The 18,275-nt window shown below is 51.2% G+C and overlaps 6 protein-coding genes across 6 annotated transcripts; 2 read left to right on the top strand and 4 right to left on the bottom strand.

Moving 5' to 3' along the window:
- Positions 1-331: 331 nt before the first annotated feature.
- On the top strand, positions 332-5,530 carry N7443_007075 (uncharacterized protein; the record flags this gene model as incomplete). The annotated part of the gene is made up of 5 exons (XM_056887131.1): positions 332-798; positions 851-1,437; positions 1,529-1,652; positions 2,607-5,367; positions 5,426-5,530. The coding sequence occupies 5 exons, from the start codon at positions 332-334 to the stop codon at positions 5,528-5,530; spliced, it is 4,044 nt and encodes a 1,347-aa protein (XP_056740780.1).
- A 1,467-nt stretch (positions 5,531-6,997) lies between these two features.
- N7443_007076 (uncharacterized protein) lies at positions 6,998-8,228 on the bottom strand (the record flags this gene model as incomplete). The annotated part of the gene is made up of 3 exons (XM_056887132.1): positions 6,998-7,487; positions 7,538-8,028; positions 8,088-8,228. 3 exons carry the CDS (start codon positions 8,226-8,228, stop codon positions 6,998-7,000), a joined length of 1,122 nt encoding a protein of 373 aa, XP_056740781.1.
- Positions 8,229-9,322: 1,094 nt separating this feature from the next.
- On the top strand, positions 9,323-11,056 carry N7443_007077 (putative isoamyl alcohol oxidase; the record flags this gene model as incomplete). The annotated part of the gene is made up of 2 exons (XM_056887133.1): positions 9,323-9,759; positions 9,811-11,056. The coding sequence occupies 2 exons, from the start codon at positions 9,323-9,325 to the stop codon at positions 11,054-11,056; spliced, it is 1,683 nt and encodes a 560-aa protein (XP_056740782.1).
- Positions 11,057-12,197: 1,141 nt separating this feature from the next.
- On the bottom strand, positions 12,198-13,620 carry N7443_007078 (putative endo-arabinanase; the record flags this gene model as incomplete). Its single annotated transcript, XM_056887134.1, has 4 exons — positions 12,198-12,260; positions 12,359-12,387; positions 12,442-12,620; positions 12,671-13,620. 4 exons carry the CDS (start codon positions 13,618-13,620, stop codon positions 12,198-12,200), a joined length of 1,221 nt encoding a protein of 406 aa, XP_056740783.1.
- An 831-nt stretch (positions 13,621-14,451) lies between these two features.
- N7443_007079 (PX and BAR domain-containing protein) lies at positions 14,452-16,608 on the bottom strand (the record flags this gene model as incomplete). The annotated part of the gene is made up of 6 exons (XM_056887135.1): positions 14,452-14,547; positions 14,601-14,714; positions 14,764-15,819; positions 15,881-16,147; positions 16,200-16,414; positions 16,515-16,608. The coding sequence occupies 6 exons, from the start codon at positions 16,606-16,608 to the stop codon at positions 14,452-14,454; spliced, it is 1,842 nt and encodes a 613-aa protein (XP_056740784.1).
- A 504-nt stretch (positions 16,609-17,112) lies between these two features.
- On the bottom strand, positions 17,113-18,261 carry N7443_007080 (Arginine--tRNA ligase cytoplasmic; the record flags this gene model as incomplete). Its single annotated transcript, XM_056887136.1, has 1 exon — positions 17,113-18,261. One exon carries the CDS (start codon positions 18,259-18,261, stop codon positions 17,113-17,115), a length of 1,149 nt encoding a protein of 382 aa, XP_056740785.1.
- Positions 18,262-18,275: the final 14 nt, after the last annotated feature.

Below are 18,275 nucleotides of genomic sequence, written 5' to 3' on the forward strand. Positions count from 1 at the left end.
ATCCCCGAGTAACCTAGAAATCCCCAAGCCATTCACTTGAAAGGATAGCGCGGTGCCTTGAACATGCGATGAAACGTGTGAAGCTGTCTGTAAACCCATAGCTTGAAATCGAGGCTGATGTCACGCTAGTTGATTTACCCAGGTATAATTTAGCGGCTAGTCGAGCGCATTGATTCGTTCGCTGATACTAGCCTCACGCGCTGCAGGTGCTGACACCCTGTGAGGCTGAGGGCGCCCCTCGTATTTCGGACTTGCTATAATGCACTCCGCCCTCCCCTCCATTCCAAAATACCTTTCTTCTCGGTTTCGTAGCCAGATTTAAACCCTTAGCATGCTGGGGTGGGGACTCAGGCAATATATGCAGCAACAAAAAATGGCGACAAGCACAGGCGGCTCAGCCCCAAAGAAAGATCTATGCCTGTTGGTCTTGGACGGGGGAGGTGTTCGCGGTCTGTCCATGCTTTTGATTCTCAAGCGCTTGATGGAGGGAATCGATCCTTTGAACCCGCCTCGACCATGTGATTATTTCGATATGATCGGTGGCACCTCCACTGGAGGACTGATCGCCTTGATGCTGGGGCGTATGAAAATGACTGTGGACGAATGCATCAAGGCGTACTCTGCTCTGGCACCGTCAATCTTCACCCACATCAGACATCGGATCAAGCTTTCTAACGGTGAAACGCAAGGCCGATTTGACCATGACGCGATGGAATCCGGGATCAAGGAACTTCTTTCTCAGAACGCGATCGATTCCGAGTCTCTGCTGAAGGCTTCAGTTGTGGAGGACTGCAAGACGTAAGAACCTTGATCTGTGAAGTAGTCATGTGGTGCTGATATTCTCGCGTAGCTTCGTGTGTGCTACTAGCCGGGCAACCGCTCAAACCGTCGTTCTGTCAAGCTATTATAACGAGCGGAGAGGCTCCGATCTATTAAACTCTACGAAGATCTGGGAAGCCGCCAGAGCCACATCCGCCGCGACGACATTCTTCGAGCCGATTACAATCAGCGATGAGACCTTTGTCGACGGCGCCACGGGGGCAAACAATCCTATTCAGCACATGTGGTCCGAGGCTGCGGATGTGTGGGGATTGCAGGACAATCAGCTGGAAAACAACATCAAATGTCTAGTGTCTATTGGAACCGGTATTCCGTCTCTCGAGGCTTTTGGTCCCGGGTTGAAGGATGTTGCCAGGGCACTCAAAAGCATTGCGCTCGAGACAGAGGCAACCGCGGGTATATTCCGCAAACACCATACCCAGCTGTTCCAGTCAGACAAGGCGTTCCGATTCAACGTTGTCCGTGGTTTGGAAAACATCGGGCTCGAAGAAGCATCTCAGTTGGGTGCTATCAAGGCAGCAACCAGGAACTATGTGCAGATGGAAGAGGTTCTGGTCGATATCAAGAAATGTGCATCCAACTTGCAGGAGCGTGAATGTATGTCATTTGCTTAAATTAGTCGTAGTATTAATGCATTTGCTGATTTCCTGGTCAGGGCTGTCACTGATAGAGACACACATTCTGAAAGCCGTTGAATCTGACATTTCAGACTTGAATGACGAGGATAGCCACTCCACCAAAGATGATCTTCAATGGCTCAAGCACACTCGGGACTATGAGACATGGAAGGAGAGAGGCTTTGGTCTTCTCTGGTACCAGGGGAATCGCCACCGTGTTCTGCCATCTCGCAAAAGCGTGGGTGCGGCTCTTGCCCATCTCCAGTCAAGAAAGTATAGCTGCTTCGCAGGGCCACAACTTGGTGCCGGGCGAGAGCTTTCCAGAGCACTTTACGTCCAATGCGACAAATCCGAGCGATCAGACAATCTCGACACTTCAGAAGATAGTCAAATACCATGCAACGAGGTGATGTGGTCGTTGATCTATCAGCTCTTGTTAATGGATTGTAAAGACTCAATGTCTTTTCAGCGCCGTCTCATGCAAATAGGTAGCCGTGAAAGAGCCTTTCTTCTGCAGAGAGTTCAGGGGCGCGAGAATAAGATCACAGTTTTGATATTAGAACTCCTTGTTGGTCTGCTCCAAGCCACTCAGAGTCTCGATGTCTTGGCTATTGATAATGCTCATCTGATTGATGGCACTAGCTATATGCAGACTTTTCTCGGGATGATTCAGAATGAGACTCCCAAGGCGGAGCTGAGATTTCCTGCATTCATCACAGGGACGCCCCGTTCTTACTTGGCGAATAGCTCACCCTTTTCAAAGCTGTTAACAGTCCAAGACAACACAGAAAGGGAAGGTTTGTGAACTGGATTTTGTTTACGTTGTCTATCCAAAATCTAACTCGTTCTTGCAGAGTGCCTCCAGTCGCTATATTTTCCAGAATGGAACGCTAGGCGTGACCAGGTGATAGATGCCGAAACCAAGACAAATAACTGGATCTGGAGCAACAAAGGCTACCAAAGATGGAAGGAATCAGAATCTGGGGTCTTATGGGTTGAAGGGAAACCAGGGAGCGGCAAGTCTGTTCTTGCAAAAACACTACAGAGAAGACTCAGCCCAACCTCATTGGAACGAAATTCCACAGGGCTCATAACTTCAACCGATGGGATTAAGCGAGAAACAGCATCACCAATGGTCCGCTCAAATAGTTCAGGGCACATGGTCGCTGACTGGTTCTTCAACTCGAGGGGTGGAGAGATTGGCATTGCACATGCAGCATTCTTGCAATCCATCCTTTATCAACTACTCTATCAGAATGAGGATCTTTTTAAAGTGGCAGCCCCATATTATCGTCAAAGGTCACCTCATCCTGAGAATGAATGGGACGCCCAGACCCTGAGGGGTCTGCTAAATGAGATCAGCGCCACGGGTCTCCCAATGGTGTGCATCGTCGATGCAATGGACGAAACCCATGCACTTGTCAACGATCCCAAGATCTGCAAGACTTGTCGGCCACGGAGCATCATGTATCTATTGACAACTCTTATTTATGACATTCAACAGTCCAAAATGAAGTTCATTGTCCTCAGCCGCCCAGATCCTGTCATCGAAATGGACTTTGTTGGATTCCAATCTTGCTGTCTTGATGCCTACAGGATTGTTTTGGAGCTTGAAAATAAGAATGACATCAATATGGTTATCGACAGAGGCCTTGAGTCTCTACGAGAATCCCTACATGCTTACGAGTCGGAGGAGGAACCGAAACTGAAAAATGCGAAGCCGCGCAAATACAAAGGCCTTGGAATTGTCAAGTCCATGCAAGTGGCCAGCAAAGAAGAGACTTCCTTGAAAAGCATTCGATCATATCTTAAAGATAATGCCGATGGTGTTATTCTTTGGGTTACTCTCATTCTGCAAGAATTAAGTGATCACGCCTCTGGTGGGCTGTCGACCTTTGCGGAACTGGACAACCTGATGAGAGGGCTACCGCGGAAACTCGACATGTTTTATGAATATATCATAGACAAAATTCAGAAGCAGCAAAGTCCCGAGGAGCTGGCCAAAACTCGGATGATCTTGATATTGATCGCCGGATCCGTGACCATCTTGCCGATTTCGCTTCGGGAGATGTGGGAAGCTCTAGCGGTCCCAATCGATGTGAAAGCTGCTTTAAAGTCGACTATGGACCCAATTGTTGAAAACCTGATACCAATAAAGTCCTGGGTCGGGTTCCGTCGACTACTTCGCCGCAAATGTGGCCCGCTGATCGAAGTCGTACCCTTGCGTCGAACTCCTCGGCACATTTTGGATCAGGGAGATGACACCGACATTGGTCCCGACGACATTCTTCAGTTCATTCATCGTACGGTAAAGGACTTCTTCAATAGCCCAGCACGGAAAGGATACCTGCACTTCTCAGATCAAGATGCCCGCGATGAGACCACCGCTATTGCCAAAAGATATATTCAGATAACCTTCCCCGATGAGGAGACATTGTACGGGCCTCCAATACCAGCGAAACCCAGAAGCTCCTGGAAAACCAATATCCGTGACTATGTCGACTATCTAGAGAAAAGAAATTTCCTTAGTTTGGCCAAGAACATGTTATGTCAAACCGAGACGGCACAGGTGACCACTCTCGGAATATACGCCTCTATCGACAAGCTCATATACCTTCCCCGTGACCCAGAAACCTCTCTCTACATCGATGCCAAAAATGCAAGACGAATTGTAGGCAAAAACATATTGTTCTACCCTGCTTGTACCCCGACCTTTGACCGTGGCCGTGGTGGCAGTGTAGAATCACCCGTTCTGGGACAGGCCGTTCGCTACGCTTGTGCAAATGGCTTCGTTGTGGCAATGCGAAACATGATGATAATAACCCAACTCCACGGTGAAACCTTACTACAAGACTATGCCATTTATAACGGCGCGCTTGTCGCTTGTATTGAGGCAGGTCAACTCGATCAAATACAGTCTCTTACAAGGAGGCAGAGACATCAATATCAATATCTCCACGGAACAAAACATATACCCCGTTGGCCCGTTGGCTCTTATGTTGAGTCTGCACATCTTGATCCCTTCATTCAGCTGGCAATACAATCGGGCCAAGAGGAAATCGTTGAATTCCTGTTCAACCATACCGACCATTACTACGCCCGTCAAAATGCCGTGATCGACTTTGCAGTTACAAAGGAGGATATCAGAGCTGACGACGACCGTCCCGGCTACTTTGATCCATTTCTTAGGAGCCTGTCAGATGTGGCAGAGCCTTCCAAACGCGCTGCTGAAACCAGTAAATCCGGCATTCTCGGCATGATGAACAATTTGAAGAAAGCATTCAAGTCGTCTTTCAACAGGAAACATCGGACGGCTGGACGTCCTTCTTGGCTGGAACCCAAGTTGCCTCGCTCCTCGAATAGCTCGGGATCTCTCGACTCTCTGGATCAAGTGCAATCTTCGGATGAACTGGACGTACCGAAATTCACTCGTACCCAGGTAGAAGCCGGCTTCCCCGGAGTGTCATTCGGCAAACCTAAAGACCTCGATATAGTGCCCTCGGAATCCGACTCAAAAGAGCCAAGGCCAGCACCCGACCTGGCTTGCGTCCTAGATCTACATTTTGAGAATGACAGCGAGGCATTCCTTGACTTCAATGACCTCGACGACCTTCCCCTTCCGGCAGTAGAGACTCATAGACCCAAAAGGGATAGCACGGAGATAGAAAATAGTGCTAACAGGTCTGGACACACTCGTCCGGGAGAAAAGGATCCAGATGAGTCCGATAGGGAGGTACTCATTCAGCCAAGGCGCCACGATCCCGCGGGAATTGAACACGAGCGAAAGGAATTTCTGGAGTTGAAAATTTTCTGCCTAGAAATGGCAAGAGAAAAGCGCAAGTCCCGGAGTGACCGGGACATTTCAGTCGATGAGATCCGTGAGGCCATTCAATTGGTCATCGACGCCATGGTGCGTGCACTTGCCTTCTTCTTGTGGGTCTCTCTGACTAACTAGTGTCATTGTTTAGAATGACAATGATCCTGGAGATGGTGGTGTTTACTATGACAATCTAGAAGAGGCCGCTTTCAATCCCTTTGTCGAACGCTATGCCATGTCGGGCCGTCGCCGGTAAGGCTTGAACACTGTATCCACTGTGGTTTGTGCGCTTACTTCCGCACTTGTTTCCACGCTTTCCCCCGGTGGGTCGACTGGCTCGGACTCCGGAGGCACTATTTACGGCGTAGAAAAACATCCCTGTCCAATCCTTGTGAGGACCATACCATGTCTGGTCGACTCCGATAAGCTTTTTGGACATTCTTCACGTTAGTACGTGCGCCTCTTCTATATGTGCATGCCATTATACTTTCAGGCGGGTAACCTTTAACTAATCATCATGAAGAGATTTTGCAAGAGGCCTTCAATGCCTTGTGAGACGCTATCCCACCTCGGATCCGGCCATCCTCCGGATGACTGGTAGATTGGAACGTGCGCGTTCTTCCGCTTCGAACCTTCCATAGTGGGTCCCACTCTAGCTACTTCCCTTTCAGAAAATCCCTCATCCACAGCAAGTGGTCTGAGGAAGTTCGAGAAGGAGCTGGTGCGTGCGCCAAGTGCTTCCATCTAGGTGTCTAGAATCGACTAGTATTGTTATGAGTACGACCTGGCGTGAAAACTATGCTTCCTAGAACATTTATTTGGATCACACAGAGCAAGGCGGCGAGCACTATTCTGTATGCAGAATTCTTGACAAAGCTGTGCTCTGCTTGCGTAGAACGCTTTTCCTTTTCGGGTCATTGCCAAAGATTGATCTCAAATTTTTCACCATGCTTGGCGCAGGTGAAGATTACCACGTGGTGCTAAGTATAGAGAGCCTTGAAGACTTTACTTTATTTTCAATACCTTCTTAGCACGCTATTACTCGTCTATTTTTCACCGGAAGCCTACGTTAATAGTGTCCCCCATCGTTCATGCAGGTACTTTTGTTTTGCAGGCAGTGGGTCTACGATTGATCGCAACAAATCCAAATACTACAAGGTAGACCTTGAACACTCCAACGTCACCTCTTGTATGGAAACACGATACCTTCTCCAGTCATTCCCAATGCCTTATGTCAAATGTTATCCACGGTTCACGCACGTACTTCCGTCCCACGCGGTGGAGCCGATCTACTCAAATTCATGACAAGAATCTTGGAATGTCTTGAACCACATTCCTGGAACGCTATGCCTTGTCGGGTCTCTGGGGGTCAATAGTCTAAACCTTCTACCACGATCTTTCGGCCTGTCTCCGGCGATGAGTAGTTCGAACCTTCTTCTTTACCTTCTTACTCGGATCTTCCGATGATTATAGCGACTGCTCGGGCTACATCCGTGGTCCATTCCACAGAAAAGTGGTGGCTCGGGAATAGTCCGGTGTTGAAGAGCACTAAGACTCCACGAGAGACAAGCTACGGGTGCTTTTTCTTTGGGAGCGTACCGCGTCAAAAGGTATGGTATATTGAAGGCTAGAACATTGAAATTTAAAGAGACATATGCATACACGCGTAACATTTGAACAACCCAGATCATATATCATATGAACTCCCCAAGCTCTTCATCATCTATAACCCTCTAAACTCAAGCCCATCATTAGTTGACCGACTCGCATTATCATCCGTAATCACCGAAATGTCAACCTGCTTCGTAATCCCCAGATCATTCGTCGGCGAATTCGAGTCCCGTCCCACTGCAGTTCTACTAGTATGTGCGCTATGTTCATGGTCTAGAATCCGGTCCACACTGCCTAGTTCCATGTCGCGGGACTTGTGGGAGCGTCGGGCGCGCCGGGATGCGTTGGTATTTCCGTATTGGTCTGTGCGGCGGTTGTTGCTAAAGGGCCCGCTTAGTTCGTAGGAGCGGGTTGCGCTGGAGATTTTGCGGACGGAGGAAATGATGAGTGGTCGAATGCAGGGCATTGAAGAGGTAATTATGATAATGGCGTTTTCGATGTAACCCCAGCGGATCAGTTCGAGGCCGCCGGCTGTGCCGAGATTTGTGATGCTGGGGAGGGTCGTGAGTTTGGTAGTCTTGACAATTGAGGCGACCATTGCGCTGATTTGTTAGTTTCAGTTTCCAACATAGTCTAAATGTGGGTGACTTACACAACGCCCAGGCTGAGGAGGACGATCAAACCGGCTTTGATGCGCAATTTGAGATTGAGGTTCCAGAAAACAATGGTGGGGAAGAGGGCTAGGAAAAGATCGGTGGCAGAATTGAAGGTGTTGGAGTAGTAGGCGAAATTGATGACGGCCGTGAGATCACCGCAGGTGGTCTCGATGGTGGGATCCCATAGAATCCTCACATCTTTGCAGATGCTGAGGGGCAACACCGCGGATGCGATGTTCCCAATCAGCTGGATGACAAGCACGGTCCATAAGGCGACCTGATAGCCTTTGTTGGTGCCCAGCACGGCCACCAAGTAGACAATGAAAGCGGTTCGGGCGATGGTGGTGCTTAAGGTAACGAGTGGAATTTGAATGGCGATATACTTCAGAACGAGCGAGGTATCATGGGTGAAGGGCTTGCCGAGGGGCTTTCCAAAGCCATGTTGAACGGAAAGAGTGAGGAACACTGTCGAGGCAATTGCCAAGATCTGGAGGAAGTAGAATTAGTATGACAGCGCTAGCAGACCAATGGTAGAACCACACATACAACGGCGATGATCATGAGAACATCGTCAACGAAGAAACGGTTGATCTTAATCTTAGCAAAGACACGTAAGATCACGATCAGCGTGGCGATGATCACCGCCGCCCAGAGGCCCCGTTCCAACTCGGGACCTTTATCAGACATGGTAGGCACGAGTCGAAAATAGTGGCGTGAAGATCTGGGGAATTGAGGGGGGGGGGGGGGGGATGGGCTTTTTTTTCAACTGTGCGGAATTGAGTGCCAGAGTCGCATCACATCCTCGAAATCAGGCACCCAAGGGTAAAGTTCCGCAACACGAGGATGGGAGATTGGAGAGGAGCCAGGGTACCAAGCCCCAGGTACAAGGTCCCAGGTCCCAGGTCCCAGGTGCAGAGTTTCCAGAGAAGCCTTGACTTTGGGGCTGGCGATATCCGGATGATCACCCAATCGGGGACGTGAATTGGCCAAATGCAGAAACCACGACCCAAAAAAGAAGCGACGACCGTGGCAGCGTGCAAAACTTAGATGGACGCTCTTTCCACGTTCATCCACCTGCATCCACTTGCATCCACTTTCATCTGTCCGTGGATCCACCGGGACCCACCGTCCTCCACTTTTCATCACATACTGCAGTTCCATTGGGCCCAGCCCTCACCGGGACTGAGACACCCGATCTAAATTGCTCGGCTGTGCCTTGAAATTTGTGCCACCCGCACATGGCTGTCCATGGCTCTCCCGGGCTTGTTCGTCTGGTGCTTGGATCGCGAATCGTGAAGCTTCTGCACATCGAGTCTGGGGTTCAGCATCAGGTCCTCGACCGACTCTACCATCCTGTCTGGTTGCCACTCGGTTATGGCGTAAATCTGATCTCCCGGTTCTGATGCCGATGCTGCTGCCGATTCGATCAACTCTGATCAACTCTGATTAACCGATGGCGCACGCACCAGGTTCCATCCTGGGTGGAATCCATCGACTACGTGATCCAGAGCCGGGAGAACCCCGGAAGATGTAAATTATCCCGATATTTCGAATAATCATCGGTCTCCAGGATCCACCGTCGGCTCTGTCACGCGAAAGGGAACTGCTCCGTTGGTCTCGTTCGCCATCTCAATAGACCGAGGGCCCCTGGGGAATGTTGAAGTGCTGGTCCCATCCCCGTTAAATAAACTCCCGATCGGCACCATTTTGTCCTGTTCTTGTCTTTCCATTCATCCTTCTCCTCCACCTCCACCTCCGTCTCCGCCTCCACCTCCATAATCATGAAGGCTTGGTTGATATCTCTCTGGGCTTTGGCCTCCACTGCGGTCGCGGACCAGTGTCACTGTCTGCCCGGTGACGGCTGTTGGCCCTCCACCTCGGCGTGGTCTGCCCTCAACAGCACCATCGGCGGTCGTCTGGTCGCTACTGTGCCCATTGGTACTCCCTGCCATGCCCCGACCTATGATGCGGCGGCCTGTGCGGCCCTCAAGACCAACTGGACTCTGCCCCAGACGCACCTGGAGTCCTCCTCGTCGGTCATGCAGACCTTCTTCGCGAACCAGAGCTGTGATCCCTGGACTGCTACCTCCCGCCCTTGTGAACTCGGCAACTATGTCGACTACGCCGTCAACGTCTCCTCCGCGACTGACGTCGTGGCCGCTGTCAAGTTCGCCCGCAAGAACAACATCCGTTTCGTCATCCGCAACACTGGCCATGAGTAAGATTCATCCCCGGTCTCATTCCCATGGAACTTTGCTGATCATCACAGTTACCTCGGCCGTTCAACCGGTGCCGGTGCTCTTTCGGTCTGGACCCACCACATGACCGATATTGAGTACAAGGACTGGTCCAGCGAGACCTACGAGGGTCCTGCCTTCAAGGTCGGTGCCGGTGTCGTCGGTTACCAGATCCTCACTGCTGCGCATGCCAAGGGCCACGTCGTCGTCACCGGCGAGTGCCCTACCGTCGGTCTGGCCGGTGGCTACACCCAGGGTGGTGGCCACTCCGCTCTGAGCACCGAGTTTGGTCTCGGTGCCGATAACACTCTGGAATTCGAGGTTGTCACTGCCAATGGCACTGTCGTTACGGCCTCGCGCACGGAGAACTCCGACCTCTTCTGGGCTCTCAGCGGTGGTGGTGCCGGTAACTATGCCGTCGTCCTCTCCATGACCGTCAAGGCTCACGCCGATGCCACCATCGCCGGTGCCATGGTCGAGTTCACTGCTGCCAACATCTCCACCGATACCTTCTTCCAGGCTGTCTCGGAGTTCCACTCGCTCCTGCCTGCCATGATTGACTCTGGTGCCACCGTCATCTACCAGATGACCGACGCCATCTTCCTCATCGACCCCTTCACTGCCTACAACCAGACCAAGGAAGACGTCCAGAAGACCCTCACCCCCTTCTTGAACGCCCTGACGGCCCTCAACATCACCTACTCCGCCACCTACACCCAGTTCGACTCGTACTACGAGCACTACAACACCTACATGGGTCCCCTGCCCTACGGCAACCTTGGTGTCTCCGAGTACCAGTATGGTGGTCGTCTGATCCCTCGCGAGACCTTGACCCAAAACGCCACTGCCATGGCCGCTGCCCTCCGCACCATCACCTCGCAGGGCGTCATCGCCGTCGGCGTCGGCATGGATGTCTCCAACCCAACCAACGTCTCCAACGCCGTCTTCCCGGCTCTCCGCAACGCCGCCGTCACCATGCAGATCGGCTCCGCTTGGAACGAGACCGCCCCCTGGAGCAAGATGATCGATAACCAATGGAAGATGACTGACAAGTACATGCCCCAGCTCGAGGCTGTCACTCCCCACTCTGGCGCTTACCAAAACGAGGCCAACTTCCGCCAGCCTAACTGGAAGCAGGTCTTCTTCGGAAGCAACTACAAGCGTCTGCTCGATGTCAAGCGTCGCTGGGATCCTACTTCCTTCTTCTATGCTCTCAAGGCCGTCGGCTCCGATGCTTGGAATGTTGAGAATTCTGGCCGTATGTGCCGTGCTCACTAAGCTCGAACAAGCTCACTAATTACCTGGAGCATCACATGAGGCTATGTATTATACCTAGATGTCCATGTCTGTGTTTATCATATTCATGACCATGATTTTTGTTTAGATTAGATAGATTCTGCCGATTTGGCAACGAATAGACGATATCACGGTGATAACCAGAACCAATGCCTAGACCCTGCTTCAAGTGTAACCTTGAATCATGCAATGCGATCTCAAGTTTGAGAATGAGAATTCCCCAGATGAGAAACACACTAGTCTCAGCCTCCAACCACCGTTGGATAGTTGGAATTGTGATCCTCGGCAGAAACCAATGTGACATTGAAAAAACTAATTTTGACATCGCATCGGACATCACATATCCGCTCCCAAAATTGGGATCTTTGTTATCGAAACGTACTAGCTTTAAGCTTTAACGGTCAACGGCGGACGTCCCAAACCGTAAGATCCAAAACTCGGTCCGAATCCCCACTTTATCGGTCGTCCTTCCTTTGTCGATCGGATTCCCCGACGAGGATCATGTGAAGCCTGGATCCACTGTAAACCAAGTGATCTTCGGGTCCACATTGAACGTATCTGTGCGTATGGTGAGGTGATTTATGCTCGAGGATTGAAGATATGGCTGAAAGATATGTCTACTGTAGGGAAATGGGCAGTGTAGAAGATTGAGATTCCTTATTTATGAGCATTTGAAATTATCTTTGAGCACATGATGTGGTGAAGATCCGATGAGTTTCTATGTATCAAGAACTCCGCCATCTATATATGGTAAAATGCGGAAGTACCTCTGTATAACCTTCAATGTTCTAACTAAACGACTCTCTAGCGAGAACGGGTCGAATGTGTTTATGTGCCCGAATAATGCCCAGGTGGACGCCGCGAAACGCGATTATAAATAATGCGGAGTTGAATACTCCGCGGAGACGAAGATAATGTTGGTGGAGACGAGCGGTGCAGATGTGCACCTTGCGAAATTGTATGGTGAAGCGAGATGACGAGCGGCACTATTGACATTCCCGGCGATTGAAGGTGAAGCATGTGTGGAAGGTGCGAGAGATTGATTATGTCGGACTTTTTCTATGTCTTGGATATTGGATATTTTGCTGGGAGATCGAGTCGAAGGATTTGTAGATTTTATTGCTTAGGCCAGCGCAATGGGCCATCCGTTAATGTACTTCAAAGGGTTAAAACCTAGGAACGCATCCTGCAGATACTTGTTAGAGATTGACGTGATGCAGGGAATGAAGGAGGATCGGCAAGTGGATGCGGGTATGTTCACAAGCCTACCGAGGGGAAACTTACCGAGAACGCAACTCCGATTGTCTTGTTTTCTGCACTGTGTTAGTATGTGGTCATCAGGTTGCGTTTGATGATGAGCGGCTCACGATAGTGGTAGTAGAGGACGTCGGTGTCACCGATTCGAATCACGCCTTGCCCGCCCGGGGCATAGGTCTCGCTATTGGAGCCGTAGACGATTTCGCCGCCGCCATCCGTCAGGTCTTTACCGGACTTGTCGATGAATGGACCACGGACATTTTGGGAGCGTCCGACACGGATGCTGTATCTGGAGGTTTGTTAGTGTATGGAATATTAGATGGTCATGAGGATACTCACTCGGTGCCAGCGGGTGGTAGCTTGTCTTTGTTCAGGTTGCAGCAGTATCCGTGGCTGTACCACAAGTAGTACCACCCATCGTGGTATGAAATAAATGCACCTTCAATGGCATGGGGTCCGGTGGGGTCACCGCAGACCGAAGTGGTCTTTCGAGCCGGAGTGCTGATAGCATTCGGTTCCCAAGCCAGGTGTTTCGCATCGGGTTCCGTAGTACTCATCGGAGAAAGAAGCGTGTTGTCGAGTGGAACTTGGTAAATGCCAGTCCAATAGCTGCCGAAAGTAAGGTAGGGCTTTCCTTCCGGAGTGACCATGACACTGGGATCAATGGCATTGGACTGGGTATAGGGATAAACTTCGGATCCATTGCCGGTTCCTGTTTGAATGACAGCGCCATGATCAACCCAACCACCAGGCCCAGGGTGATCAGATGTCGCTACACCAATGGCGCTGTCACGGCATCCAGCCTTGCTCACACTGTAGAAGCAGTAGAAGGTACCATCCACATAGACGACATCAGGAGCCCAAGGCACGGCACGGTCGCCCTTGGGGATCACCGCGTTGGCATCGAGCACAGATCCAACGTGCTTCCATGGCCCAGCCATGGTAGGAGCAGTGTGAATGAAGATGTGTTCGCCGACATTATATAGGTAGAAGGTATCACCGACGCGCATAATAGTAGGATCATGGGTATGTTGGTTGGTCTGGCGAGGAGGAGGGAAATGACCGACCGCAGCCTCCTGCTCAAGACGAGCCTCGAGATTGTGATTGAGGTTCACGCTAAGAGCAACCGAAAAGAGACATACTAAGCCTAGTAGAACGAGCATCTTGATCCAACGCCGAGGAATTGAATGATGCCAAAGTGACCACAAAGACCACCCCTGACAAACTTCGTCGACATGGCCAGAAGGCGGCTTCCCCGGCCGTGATAAGTGGCCACTTCTGACGATCATCCTGACGGCTATGGACCCAAGCATTCATAATCTTCAGACCTGACGCACGGCGTGCCACCGCCAAGTGGGTTCCTCAGGGTGCGGAGACTGCCTGTCCGAGGGGTGCGCCGTGAGGGATGCAACGACGTCCACTCGTTTCCGTCAGTATAGGTCCACTGGGAAGCATGCCTGCAAGGCACTGGAATGCCGAAGACGATCCAGACAGCTTCCTTGAATTTTCAACGCAAGCGATGGAACGATCCGCTATATAATAATAGTCAGATCCTCGTTGCCTCCATCAACTGGTTCTGCATCAACTAGATGCACGGTAAACTGGCCACCTCGATGGATGACATGAAGCAAGGGCGAGGAGAGGTGAATGTGAAGGGTGATGTGAAATGTGAATGTGAAATGTGGTTACCTGTCGATCAAACTCCTTGACTTGACTTGGACCCACCGCGGCTCCATGTCGACTTGGCATTTCCCTTCAACACCATCCATTCTCCTCGTTCCTAGGGTGACACTCCTCTGAAGGGGAGACACGCTCTATTGTCCTCTATTGTCCAGTGTACCCATGTCTCGCCTGTGTACCGGGCACCGGTCCTTTCTATGCCTTTATTGTGCCTATCTAGGAGATCTTCGCTGGGGCCATGGAATATTGAACCAGGTAGCTAGGAGAACTTAGACAACTCTACAAAGACACTAGAGTAATATGCGAAATGCCTTGATTCGATGCTCGCGCGATGAGCGACATAATCACGGCCAAATGATATTCGAGAAAATAACCCCCCCCAGGGTCGTAAAACGCCAACGCCAAAGGGTAACACCCTAGTGGAATGACTCTGATAATCTCTACCGCGCCACGATCTTATCCACCTCGTCTTTAGCTTCAGTCCACGTCTCGAGATTCTTCCGCGCCCAATCCAGATGACAGCGGGCATATGCAACCTGTGCGCAGCCCAAGTTAGTTAAGGGTCTCACGGGTGGATCACTGTACATACCATGTAACGCCGGAGATCGGCTTCCTTGTCCTTCTGGAAACGTTGGAGATCCTGCAGGACACCTGCACTAGCGTCCTTGACGTCCTTCTCGGATACCTCCAGTGCTTGCTCCAGCTGCATGACGTGTTAGCTTGGACTCGCTTCGACCCACACTTCAACATACCTGAATGAGACTCTCTTTGGTCTTCCCAATCTGGTCCCGACGAGTTCGTTCAGGGTCCACGTCTGCAAATCCATGAATGGCGTGATTAATGCGACCGAAGATCTTGCCCACAACGAATGTCCCGCTGGATGTCTTGCGGTGGGCCGGCGAGGAAGATGGCGAGGGATCAGATTTCTTGTGTCTCAGCCCCCCCGAGGGAGATGGTGAGCCAATAGACTCGCCGTGGGTAGGTGGGAATTCAGAATCTCCTGAGACCTCGGTGGCATTCCCTTCACTGCTCACGGCTGATGACGCGGACAGTGACCGCTGTCGCCTCGTGCCGCCAGCGTGAGGGGTGGTCCGGTTGAGATACTGTTCGATCCGCTTGGCTTCTAGTTCGCTGCGCTCGAGCGAGTCGAGCAGGGTCTTCTTCCGCGCCAACTCATCTCGCGTCATTTCCTGCTGCACCCGCTTCAACACACGATAACGTAGTACTCCACGGACTACACTGGCAAACTGCGCGCTCTCCCGCATTGGTTCAGCAAAGCTAGCACTCAACGCATGGGACAGCTCTTCGGTTTCGATGTAGGATGTATCCGCCGCCTGTCCAATGCGCTCTATCGCGGCGGCAACGGTTGGAGATTGTTCAGAGAGTGAGAACCCATTGTAGCGCGCGCCCAGCTCCATGAGGTCAGCGGAAAGCGAGGAGAGATGCGCAAGTGTTCTACGGTTGACCTTCTCGATATTCCCTTGCAATAGCAGCTCCAGTTCTCGTGTAGAAGCTTCAAAGTTCACAAAGTATGGGTCCAGCTCCTGCTCGCTCAGCTTGCGCGACTCGGGCGGGAATCGTCCAAGGACCTCGGGGCCGGGAACAGATGGCGCCGGACTATCTGTGTTCTCGCCGGGTGATGTAGGTGATGAGTTCGTGCCGGAGGCCCCGCCAGCCTTGAGCTTCGCGGAGGAGGATGGAACGGGGAGCCAGCCATGAGCCGGAGTCGGGTTCGCGGGGTCAAGAGGCGGAGCTTTCAGGTTGTTCTTAGGAATAGAGGATGCGGGGTGAGATTGGAGAACCTCGCTCTGTATAACAATCGGTCAAATTAGCAGCAACACTGCGTCTGGGCCAAGCTCCGCAACCTACCCAGCTGACGTTGGGGTCCAGGAACCGCCACCAAACACCATCCTCGCGAATTTCCTTCATCCGGCGACAACGGTTGAGGAAGACTCCAAGCATGCGCTTCCGCAAATCAATGATGGCCGTGTCCTCTTTAGCTTTGGTAGGCTTCGCGGCGTAATCGGCCATGCTATGCTTCTCAGGAATCGGAGGAACGATCAACGTAGGGTGCAGATTAACAAGTGTCTGTCGCAGCGATGCAAATTCCGAATACCGGCGACGGACTTCGAGGTCCTAATGTTTTCAATTAGCTCCGCTCCAAGATTCTTGGTTCGCGTTACGATACCCCTGTCCGGATCGTGTAGACGATGAAGCTACCACCACCTTCGTGATTCTTGCCAGCGTCCGTGATCAATATGGCCATCTCGGGGTTCTCGTAGAGGATCTGCTCGATGCGACTATCGTAGACGCTCTTCCGCGGGTATTGTTGACTGGCGGCGCCATAGTCGGCTTCTTCGGGATCGCTGAGATCTTCCGGATGAGAAAGATAATCGGGCGGATCTAGATTGGAGTCACGGCTGGAGGGCGGGGGTATCGTCGTGCTCGTACAAGGCTGCCGAGGGTCAGTGATATCACCGCAATAGGCCAGGGAGGAGCTTACGAGGAGAGAGGGCAGTGGAGTGCAGCGAGTCGGAGAGGTGAGCCTCTTGATTTTCAAAAGCCCCATAGGGATTGTTATCCTCGTCGTTCCACATAATGATCACAGCAGCAGGATGTCTTCCAAAGAGAAAGGAAAGCTGTGCCTGGGGATCTGCGGGGGATTGGAATCAACGTCACCGCCTTCGGTGGCCCACAGCGACCAGTGACGAAGTGGCGATCATCCGTAAAGAGCTAGGGTCTTAGCTACTAGAATTTGGGGAATCAAAGAGTGTTGGTTTGATGTGAATGTGCTTCCAAGGTTGAGATACTTGGATTTATGCCTGTTATACTTGGCTCACACTCCCGTGGGAATAGTTCAGGTGGAGACAGCCCTGGAGTCCACTGCACCATTCTAGACTCGCCAAGCCCAGATCTATATATCCGCCGTGGGCAGGTAGACAACCAGTCTGGGCATCATTATCACACGACCAAAATATGACATGCTACAAACATTGCTGCATTGAATTGAGGATCTAAAATGTGCACTTGTCTGCCTCGACCTTGTAAAATATAAGCTTTTTGTGTCTTCGTAGGAAAAAGAAGGTCCATGGAGCTGAAATTTACCACTTCTCCTGTGTTACACCTCCTTCATCCTTCTTCTGGTCGTCCATAGGAACTTGTGAGCTCATGGCATTGTCGTAATTCTTGCTTCGATTCGATTTGGTTTTATCGTGTCCAGGGCTTCCCTGATCACTCGGTGGTAGACCCCGTCTGTTCTTGCTGGACCATCCAGTTCGACTGTTTCGATGACCTCCATTGCGGTTATTTGCTGAAGTGTTGATGGCAGATTCCTGGCATGATCGGCTGTTTCGTCTCCAGTGATAATCGCCTCTATTGTTGTTTCTCTTTTGGTTGCTGATAGAGTCCTCGGGGCCCAGCTCATTGTTCCATTTATTGTGGTTGCCGTCGTTTCCGCTTCCGACATCCTGGTAAGAAACGTTTTGACCAATTTCGTTGTCACCATGCCATTTGTTTTGCTCATCCCAATTGCCCTGGTCGTGATTGTCCTGGGTGACTTGGTTGTCGACATTCCAGGCATTTTGTTCATTCCAGTTGCCCTGATCTTGGTTCTCCTGGTTGTCCTGTTTGCCTTTATTTGAGCCGGATTTTCTCTCATCGTCCGGCTTGGCCGGGCTATCCGAGTCCCAAACACCCCAGGCATAATTCTTCTCATGTTTCTGACCCGCCTGAAGGCTATGGGAATTGGCTTTGTGGCCACTTCCGTCTTCATTCTTCTTGCCCTCGCTTTTCTTGCCCTCGCTTTCTTTGTTCCCGCTGTTCTGATCATTCTTCTTTTGATCCTTGTTGTGCTGCTTGTTCTTTTTGTTATGCTTGCTCTGGCCATGACTCTGTTCCTGATTCTTTTGCAATCGCTGCTGCCCTTGCGAACCGTTGCCTTGGGAGGTACTCTGGAGTTCTCGAGCCAGTCGACCACCACGGCGAATCTTGTGACCGTCGCCATCCACGATCAAGACATAGTTAGGTTTTGAGATGACCAATTCCTTTCTAGGAGGCCGGACCCAGCCCTTGTTGTTGTACCTAGGGATGTGGGTATTGTTAGGTCCTTTCTCAGTATCTCGTGCCAACTCATGATCTTCCTTAAATGCACGGTTGACACGATATTTTGCGAGGTACCAACCGGCACATCCTAAGAGGATCAATGCCATGAGAACTCCAATGATTACCGCAATCAATGTATTTTCGTGCATCTTGGGAGGAACGC

This window comes from Penicillium atrosanguineum (assembly GCF_028827265.1).
Source record: "Penicillium atrosanguineum strain IBT 20685 chromosome Unknown utg000005l_segment0_segment0, whole genome shotgun sequence".
NCBI lineage: Eukaryota > Fungi > Ascomycota > Eurotiomycetes > Eurotiales > Aspergillaceae > Penicillium > Penicillium atrosanguineum.